Source organism: Octopus bimaculoides, chromosome 3 (assembly GCF_001194135.2).
Source record: "Octopus bimaculoides isolate UCB-OBI-ISO-001 chromosome 3, ASM119413v2, whole genome shotgun sequence".
Lineage (NCBI taxonomy): Eukaryota > Metazoa > Mollusca > Cephalopoda > Octopoda > Octopodidae > Octopus > Octopus bimaculoides.
The window spans coordinates 74,061,351-74,071,860 of NC_068983.1; the positions used below are offsets into that span (position 1 = coordinate 74,061,351).

General features: G+C 35.1%; 1 protein-coding gene across 1 annotated transcript in view; it reads left to right on the plus strand.

Moving 5' to 3' along the window:
* LOC106879094 (transmembrane protein 116) overlaps nucleotides 1–10,203 on the plus strand; it is a 43,666-nt gene extending 33,463 nt beyond the window's left edge. Inside the window, exons 9-13 of the mRNA XM_052966224.1 lie at nucleotides 2,836–2,916; nucleotides 4,167–4,218; nucleotides 5,656–5,748; nucleotides 6,820–6,902; nucleotides 7,528–10,203. Coding sequence (XP_052822184.1) covers nucleotides 2,836–2,916; nucleotides 4,167–4,218; nucleotides 5,656–5,748; nucleotides 6,820–6,902; nucleotides 7,528–7,653 — 435 coding nt within the window. The 3' untranslated portion in view covers nucleotides 7,654–10,203. The remainder of the gene's footprint in view (nucleotides 1–2,835; nucleotides 2,917–4,166; nucleotides 4,219–5,655; nucleotides 5,749–6,819; nucleotides 6,903–7,527) is intronic.
* The last annotated feature ends 307 nt before the right edge of the window (nucleotides 10,204–10,510 follow it).

Genomic DNA, 10,510 nt, shown 5'->3' on the forward strand with positions numbered 1-10,510 from the left:
AAACACTCACAACGCCCGGTCTGGGAACCGAAACCGCGATCCTATGACCGCGCGTCCGCTGCCCTAACCACTGGGCCATTGCACCTCCACAATTGTGCATGTATACATATATGTATGTGAATCTTATGCATTTATAAATAACATACAAGTTTAAATTGGTAGATGTTTATAAGGCTGGAAGGTATAATATTTCTATATTTGGGGTCCATTGCACAATATATACCCGTTTCCTCTTCTGCTCTCTGTTTATTTGCTACTCTTTCATCTGTCTATCACTCATCTTTTTTATCAATGTCTCTCTTTCTTCAGCCAAACTGTTTCTATTCACTTATCCACTGCCTGACTAAATAGGGTGTGTGTATGTGTATGTGTGTGTGTGTAAACTAGATTTTTGGAATGAGCATGAATGTATATATGTATGCATATATATGTATATATATTATATTTATATCCACTAGCACTCATTGTTGAGTATTCAAGTATGCACACATTTTCCTTACCTATTGAATGGCATAAGGGGCAAACTATATTTGAAAAATATGAATTATTCACGTAACATTGTAATTGTTGTTATTTGTTCTAGAACTATCCATGGAAATACCATTATCACCAGTATATAAATGTATAACCCCTTAATTTGTAACTAGCTTGAGTGCTAAAATACGAAACTCACTGTCCTTGAGTCACTCTTACTTCTGCTAAATATTCTTTCATATAGTTATATTTTGAAAGATAAGGAGGTATCAAATTACTTATTCACTTTAAGGTAATATTTAGTCTTCTATGTAACCATGAAATAGACATGTAACCTGTAATCAGATTGTGTCAGATATAAATAAATTTGTAATTTTGGATGAATTCACATGCAGTGGATAAATATGTTTGAAGCTTAAATTTGCGTAAAAAACTACAAAAATGAAACAAATATATCGTACCTTATGTGCAAGAGAATTACGCAAAGACTGAGTAAATTAAACGGCGAACTAATTTAATTTCAATTTAGATTAATGCTCAACAATAATAAGATATACGTATTTAAAGGTCATAATGACGTAAGGGAAATAACCCCGTCCTTAAATGTAAGGGAGGCCACTCTATCAGCACCGAAAATTGACTTGTCAATGAAGAAACTTCCTCGACAACGACCAAACTGGTCTCGCTGTTTATTAGTCTATCAAAGAAAGGAATATATTATATAAAACCGTCCTAGATACACAATACCCGAGAAAAGAACAGGAGTTTTTTGGATACAGATCTACTTTATTACAGTTAACCTAGAGTTAAACAATTATTTGAAGAGACCAGTGATCTTTGTCTGCTGATTTCTGTTACTCTTTTATTTGTTTCAGCCATTTGACTGCGACCATGCTGGAGCACCGCCTTTAGTCGAGCTAATCGACCCCAGGACTTATTCTCTGGAAGCCTAGTACTTATTCTATCGGTCTCTTTTGCCGAACAGCTAAGTTACGGGGGACGTAAACACACCACCATCGGTTGTCAAGCGTTGGTGGCGGGACAAACACACACACATATATGTATATATATATATATATATATATATACATATATATACGACGGGCTTCTTTCAGTTTCCATTTACCAAATCCACTCACAAGGCTTTGGTTGGCCTAAGGCTATAGTAGAAGGTGCCACACAGTGGGACTGAACCCGGAACCATGTGGTTGGTAAGCAAGCTACTTACCACACAGCCACTTCTGCGCCTAATAAATTTTTTAAAATTGAAGGTGCTGTGGTGTGAAGAGGCAAATTCTAAAGGTTGTGAGCTGGAACCTTTGTCAAAAGAAGATTACCAATTATACAAGACACTTATTTCTACACCACTTCAATAATACTGTCTCCCCACTTTTTTTTTTTCATAATGTTACTCCAGATTATTCCATTGCCTTTCAGGCACATCAAACAGAATAGTCTGTGTGTGCTGTTTAACTCTTTCACTGCAAAATTAAATTTCATGGCTATTCTTGTAATCTTAAATATCTACCAACAAAATAGAATTTGTATTTTCTGGAAGCCACATAGCTTCAATAAATTTGACAGATCTTGACAGAAAATAGTCTCAAATATTAAATTCCTCAACAAAATATAGATTGGTATATAAAATTGTTTCCATAGTGAAGGATAATAAAATTTTGTGGGTACACACCTGCTTTTTGTAGTGAAAAACTGAGGAAAATGTCTTTCTTAACCATTTTACTGCATACCTGCTGCATGAAGACTTAATAGTAAAGTTGGTGTTAGGCCATTTATACTAAGCCAAGAAACCTTAATTATGCCATTAATTATATGGCTTAGTCTGTGGAAGAACATTGAAACTCTAAAATAGTTTGGTGGGTTGGACATGAATGCAACTTTCTTCAAGTTAGTAAAAAAATGACATTGAAGAAATGATTTGGAAAACTTAAAGATCTCAAAAACAGACTGGTGTTGAAAGGTTGTCAATGTGTAAGATAAAAGCATACTTGTTATGAGCAATTCTGGCCAAACAATACTGAAAGACAAACCCTCAATATTGGGGATTGAATCTGACTTTCAGCAGTTCAGTGACAAATGTAGGCATGTTTCTGTATTATCCCATCAAGAAAGTGTAATCTTACCATGACTGCAAAAGGTAGTGAGGGAGAACACTGACTGAGGTAATACCAGTTAAGAATTATTTCAAGATTGTTTTCACTGCCTTTACTGACTCAAATTAGTTTGTTCTCATCACTGTGGATATAATTTAAAAAAAAAATTAATCTGGATAGTGTGTATATTATCTTCAATAGATAATGTATGTTTGAAATCTTTACAAACCCATGTTTTATTCTGTTTCAGAACAACTCCATGGCATTCCTGTTCTGGTTCAATAACAGCTTTCCAGTAGGAATCTACATCATAGTTTTAATTGCTATCCTGGTTAGTACACTTTATAAAATGAGAATGGCTTGCAATATTTTGTTTGGAGGGGAAATTTACAGATGGTGTTTACATATCATTGGTGGTTAAAAAAAGGAATAACATCTAAGAGAAAGAAATGAACAGTTTAAGTTGATATTCCTTGTAGAGTCAAAATTGTTTCTATCACTTGAACATGGTTCTGGTGGGTCTACTTTATGGTAACTCTATGAATCTACCTTTTGTTTAGTTGCCTCCTTTTCTGTAAGAATGAACAATTTGTTTAAATTAAAAAATTATTAATTGTTAAAATGTTTATAGTAGGAAGCAAGAAGCACTTTTTAATTCTGTCTCAACTAAGGAGTGGTAACTGTTTATACCTAAGCATTAGATAATTTTACATTGCAATATATTTCTATAAATACTTGAAATTGATTTTTAAGGTTATAACTCCAGTATGAGTGGCCTGATGGTTAAGGTGTTGGAATCACTATTGCAAGATCATGATTTTGGTTTCCAGACTGGGTAGGCAGTGCATTCTTTTTGCATTTCTCCAATCCATTCAGCTGAAAATTAGCACCAACAACAGCTGAAAGTTAGTCCTGTAACTGACTTGTATCCCATTTTAGGGCTGTGTTGTACTCTGTTGCTTATATACCTCAAAAACTTGGATAAACCCTTGCCTAATAATTCTGTAGGCTCATGTTAAACCTAACCCTATCCAAAAGGGAATATATGACTTTGGTGAGGTTTCCAATGTTGACCTTCTGCTTCTGTGTAGTTAGAACCTTGCATATTCAATCATTTAGGTTGTGTCAGGGGATATCTGAAAAAATAATATTTTGGTAAAATAATTTCAGTAATTAGTACTTCAAGTCTTGTAATACACTATTGAACAGATGATTTAGTCTGAACATTAACATATGAAAAATGGTTAATGCAAGGAGCATTAACCCTTTTAATAACAAACCTGTCTAATACATTCCCTGGTTTGATGATACAAACTGCTTATTTTAAAATGATTTAATTAAAACCATCCATCAAAATTTCATACTAACTTTTGTTCCAAACACCAGCTTAATAATGATGAATTTAATTTAAATTCTTTATTATTTTGACAATTAATCAAAATAAAGACTGAAATATTATAAGAGTTAAATAGCTAGCTCAAAATAATTGTAAAGCAAGAAAAAATATATTAGTCATTGACTTATTTGATGAAATAATATAACTAATAGGTTTCATATTAATGATTTTATATTTACTGGCAGATATTGAGTTGTAAAGTAATTAAAATGTACACCCAAGCAAACAGAAATCGGGGTAAGTTAACATATTGCTCACTTTCTCTTTCATTTTTCCATTTTTTGTTTTTGTCTTATTTATATGCAAACAGTATCATTCTGACATCCATTCTTGCATGGACTGGATGGAATTTGTGGCAGACTTTCTGCTAGGGTTGAATACCCTCCCTGTTGCCAACCCTCAGTTTCCAGGCAAGGTAGTATTACCCAATGGCCAGATGTTTTCTTGCAGAATATTGGTAATGAATGATGCTGCTTGTATGACAATGACTAGCATTTTATAAGTATTATGCAATGTCACGACAAGGTAACCCATGCACACACACAGACACACACACACAGACACACACACACATACATTGTGATTGTTTTTCTTCCATTTCTGTCTACCAAATATACTCACAATGCTGTGGATGACCCAAAAGACATTTGCCCAAAGTGCCATGCAGTGGTACTGAATGAACTCCGATCCACGTGGTTGGGCAGCAAACTACTTATCACATAATCACGTCTGTGTCTATGTCTTCTGCAAATCTTAGTGATATTTACAAGATAGATTCTGATTTTAAAGAGATGATAGAGGGATAAAAATGGGTGGACATTTACCGTATCACAGACTTAAGCAACCTGGACCAACATGACAAAGTGGATGCCAAAATATTGATGGTAATGATGATACACATACAAAGGGTGTGGTGTGGTGCAATTGAAGAAAGGTTTAACTTCTGAATTTAAGGATACAACTTCAAGAGGGTTACTGACCTATTTTATAAACACTTCTGCAGGTTGATACTTAAGATTATAGAGTATTAGCCAGTAAAAGTGGTTATTTAGCTCCAGAAGGGTTGTAATGAAGCACTTATAGGATCAGAAGTATTCAAACTATGATCATACATGTCTTTGTGCATATAGGATTATATTATCTCCTGTCTATTTTTTGCAAAATGACAGTTTGATGGAAGGTGGTGGTGGTAATTTGGCTGCTATTTCTAGCAGGTCAGTATCCTGAAGAGAATTGCTTAGATCAGGCAAAGTAAAGATCTAGCAGATAGATTGCCATTTTTTTCTTTTCTTTTTACTTTTTCTCTTTTTTTACAAAGACATTTGGAATACAGTTTAGAATAAGTGTGGGTCAATGCCAGTGGCACATAAAAAGCACCATCTAAACGTGGCCAATGCCCCTTGACTGGCTCCCATGCCAGTGCTGCTTGACTGGCTTCCATGCCGGTGGCACATAAAAAGCACTCACTACACTCTTGGAGTGGTTGTCAATAGGAAGGGCATCCAGCTGTAGAAACCTTGCCAGATTAGATTGGAGCCTGGTGCAGCCCACTGGCTTGCCAGACCTCAGTCAAACTGTCCAACCTATGCCAGCATGGAAAACGGACGTTAAATGATGAATATTTTAGTGATTAATTGTCTTTTCTTTTGTTTTAATCAATTTGATCCAATTTAGGTATAATTGGTTATTGCCAGAGACGTCGAGAACATCAGCTGAAAGCTCATCTTGCATTTGATGTTGTCATTTTTATGATTTGTTGGGGACCTTGTAAGTAACAGTTTTCTTTTATCAGCAAACCTTTCTTGTGATATGTAACCAATATCTTTTTACTATCTATCGGTATTTGGCTCTAGATCAGCTTTTATACAGCAAACCAAAGCTCAAAGGTATTCCAGCTGTGATTGTCTGACATAGTGTTTTTTTAAAAATTTTTTCAAATGAATTTTTTTTTTATCAGCATAGAGTAGCCAAGACGTTATCATTTCAAGTACTGTTATAATGCAATATTGGTAAGACTTGCTGGCTATTTCTAAGATTGTTAAATATTGAGCAGCCTCTCTCTGAAGTTCTTATTTATAGTTAAAAGTTTAAAGATCCATAGTCCTATGAATACACTGTTTCTATTAGTTGGACTGGTATCTTCATCTTGATTGTTGCTTTCATTACAATCAAGATGAAGGCACCAGTCTAATATAAACAGTATACATAATATAAATTCCTCATCTCAGAAATATAGAATTGTATTGGGTCATCCCATAAATAATGTAGTTTTTTTCAATTGCATGAACTAAAAGTTGGAGGGGGACGGGATAAACTTACTATAAAAGCAGGTAGTAATTTTACCTTGTCCTTATTCTTAGTGCGAGTTTTGAAGAGGGCAGTTCGATTTGAAAGAAACACATTTAGCAGGGCTTACATATATTACTATTTATAACAGTTTGATTTGGCCCCATACAACTTTGTGTTTTGTAGGCTTTTTACAAAACCGTGGCTCATTGGGCTCAAGTAGTAGAATCATTATACACACACTCTTTTACTGATTTCAGCTATTTGATTGTGGTTGTGCTGCAATACTATCTTTTTTAAGGTATAATGGCTTACATCAATCCCAATAATTACTTAATTTTCAATTGTATGGTTGAAATGATCCAAAACACAGCTGTGGGAAATTTGAACTCAGTGTATTTAGTACAAAATATTTTGACACTCAACAAATTCTGCCATCACCCCGTCATAATGATTTTTATATAATTCTTATATAACACTCATTTAAAAAAAAATACACTAGCATTTTTTAAATGTGTTTAATGTAATTATTGTATGTGATATCTTTTTCAGCTATTATCATCAATATTACCATGTTGTATAACAGCTGCAACCATACCCCAATTTGTATTTCTAGGATAATCTTCTTATTACAGGTAAGTGACATGGCTTTTAGCATAACTACAATAACTAAAAACTTAAATATTTTAGTAGTAAGCTTCAATAAATTTTGTATTGTCAATGAAACAAGAAAAGATATGAGCTTTGCTTAACTGCTCAATAAAATGGCTATAGGAGTAGTTTAACCATACATGAGCTCTGATCGTATAGTCAAAGATGGTATTAGATTAAGACCATGTCACCGTTTTATGTTAGTGATCACATTGCTCAGTGTATCCTATATTTAATAAGACATGTTTTGAGGGAAATTTGGTTTCTGTTTTAGCAGGTTCTGTGACCATACAGATCAGGCACAGGCAACTTTTTTCAAGAAGCAGGCTGCATGTGACAGGGATCATCAGATGGGTTGCATTTCTCAAATTTTGATGATAATTTTTCATTGAGCATACAATTCAGAAATCCTATGGGTCACAGTTTGCCCATGACTTCTTGACTTGAAGTAGTAGTAAAGTTGGATCCCTCTATTCTATTGTCTGTATTTTAACTAACATAACCTCATAGCAACCTTACAATATTTGCAGACATAACTACATACTTTGTTTCATTTTGAGGAATCCAAGTTTAACCTTCTATTATTACCATCTTGGTTTTTGTTTACAGGCAATATTGGCACCATCACAAGGAATTATCGATTTTGCTGTCTTCTACTTCAATGTAAACCACTGGTGCTTGTTTTTGGCAGAAGACGACCCAAATATCATGACACCACTTCTACACAGCAGTTAGCAGTAATTTTGTTTATATTAAAAGATTGTTTTGATTCAACTTGAAAGTCTAAAAACATTTACCACATCAAGAATGCCAGGTAATAATAGAAATTTGTTGCATCATCCTTGATAATGAAGAGATGTGAAGTGGAAATAACAAAAAAAAAAAAAAAATTTTTTTTCTTGAAAATCATTATAATTGGAAGAATGTGTTGCTAAATTTTGTAGTTCAAATGATTTAACAAGACATTTCAATCTTCCTACTTCTCCACAAGAAAATATAAGAAATAGTTGGGAGAGAGGAGTTGAGTTGGAGAGAGGACAAATGATGAAGCATTGTTATTATAATTATTATTTGTTTAATTATAACAGTTATTATTACCCTTATGTTAAACAAAATACTTAGCAGCATTTTGTCTGTCATTGTTCTACGTTCAAATTCTGTTGAGTTAGACTTTGCCTTTCATCTTTCCAGGGCTGATAAAATAAGTACCAGCTGAGCACTGTGGGGTTTTTGCAGGAGGCCACATAAATGACTTACCCTCTCCCCTGAAATTACTTGCCTTATGCCAAAATTTGAAACTATCGTTATTACAATTATTCTTATTTTTATAATAATTATTATTCTCATTAGCAGACCAAATAAAATTCTTATCAGCATTTCTTCTGGCTTTACATTCTGAGTTCAGATTCCAACATGGCTGACATTGCCTTTCGCACGTTCAAGTTTGATAAAATAAGTACCAATCAAGCTCTGGTGTGTGTGTGAGTCAGTCAGTCATTGTAATCGAGTAGACCCTCTACCAAAATTTCTATAGTAGAAAGGATTATTATTATTATTATTACTACAGCAGTTAGAAAATCCTTAGTGGTACTTGTTCTGGTTCTTCACTTTCAGAGTTCAAATCCATCCTGCTGAGGTTGACTTTCTTGTTATCTTTCTGGGACTGATGAATTAAGGTACTGTTAAATGTACTGAGGACAGAATTAGCTTCAGCATAGAAGATTGTAGAAATAAGTATGCTAGCAATTTACCATGTTAAAAAAAATAAGACCAGGAACTGCAGGTCTTGAGCAATTGGCTTTCCAAAACTGACATATATATTATGTAAGCAGGCCTGAGAGACTGGATGCTATGGGTAGTCTGTGGTTTGTGTTATATCACATGTTCGGATGGCGTGCCTTCACCAATAATGTACCTCTAATCAACTACCGAACTCTCACTTCCGACGACTCGACTCAACAGAACTCGACGTCTAGACTATCGATGGCTCCAGCTCGCTCTACCAACACTTCTTTTTCTTTATTATAGGCGTAAAGCCTGAAAAAAAAGAGGGGACATCACAAGGACAGACAATACAAAACATGGGGTACATAGAACGTATCATATGAATATAATAAATAAAAGAATGAAATGGCTTACCTGCTCCCCAAAGCAAGCAGTTCCATTCTACTATTCTAATTAATCATAATTTCATCATTCTTTTTATACAGTCTTACATATCCTGTATGTATTCCAACAAATCATCGAACAAAACCACGTTCGGTAATGTGTCATACTGGAAAAAGTCTTGTTAGTTTTACTTCCTTACCAAACAGTGCCACCAGTTTATATGCTCTATCTTCCTCTAATAGTGCTGCTATCTCATTGCTGTGAAACAAGTCTAAGTCTTTGTCCAATTTTTCTCTTGTTAAATTTTATACTTTCACAATCCTGTTTTCAATCTCTTCTTATACATCACCATCATTCTTAAAGTCTGTCCTCTCGGCTGCCTTGTTTTCCTTGTTTGCACTATTTTTTCTCTTATCCTCTTCCTCCACCTCTCATATCTCTCTTGACTCCTACTTGTTGTCGGCTCTGGTTCCAGGATTCGAATCACACCCTCTTTCTCTTCTGTTTTTGCCGCCTTTCTTTTTTTTTTCTTTGTTTGGACTTTTTGGCAGTGACTCTGCACTTGTCCTTTTCTTGTTTGCCACTGTTTCTCCTACCGTTTCTTCCCCCACCACTGCTTTACCATCTCTGCCTGGTTTTTCTCCAATTCCTCCTGTTTATGGGGACACTGCCTGCATGTGTCCTCTACTTCTACAATTATAACATATAGGAAGTCTTCCCTCTACCACGATTCTCAATTGGGTCTCATCGGGGAGCATCAGCTCCTCTACTATTTTATGCATGTCTGGTAGGCTTATATGAATCACGACTTCTAGACCATATCCCCATCAGTTTATCTCATCAAACTTCTCCACCTTAATCACCTCCGCTTCCTTTTCACAATTATAGAGGATGGCTGCCACTAGCCATGCCTCATCTATTTCTGGGGGCACTCTCCCTATCCTGACTCTTGCAGCTCGTTTTCCGTAGTAGGTTGGCAAGAGTGCCCACTTAGCCATTCTCAAAGGCACCATGGAGCACCTTTTTGCTCCTTCTTCATTCATGAAGCGCACTTCCACTGTGCCGTATTTCCTTCCTCTGGCGTAGACTGTGGTCACTCCTTTGACTTCCTGCATACACTCTTCAATGGCTACAATCTCTGCTACTTCCACACGTTTAATTTCAATAAACTATTATTTTCTTCTCGGCTTTTTGTAAAGCGTCGACAGGTGGCATTAATCGGAGGCAATCCCTCTCCTTTTCAAACAATCCATTAAACTTAAAAAAATTTTTCCTTCTAACTTCACTTATTTCAGTTGCAGCATGTCGGCTGAAAGGCTCTTGCCTGCTACTGCAGTGTAACTGCAAGCTTCCATATCTTCACCCCAAAATGGGGAAGAAATTAATAAATTAAACAATAATTAACAAAATTCCAACAATATAGCAGTTTCAAAAATTCAAGATACAACTCCCCACTCGCGACAACAACACTATCGTCCAACCA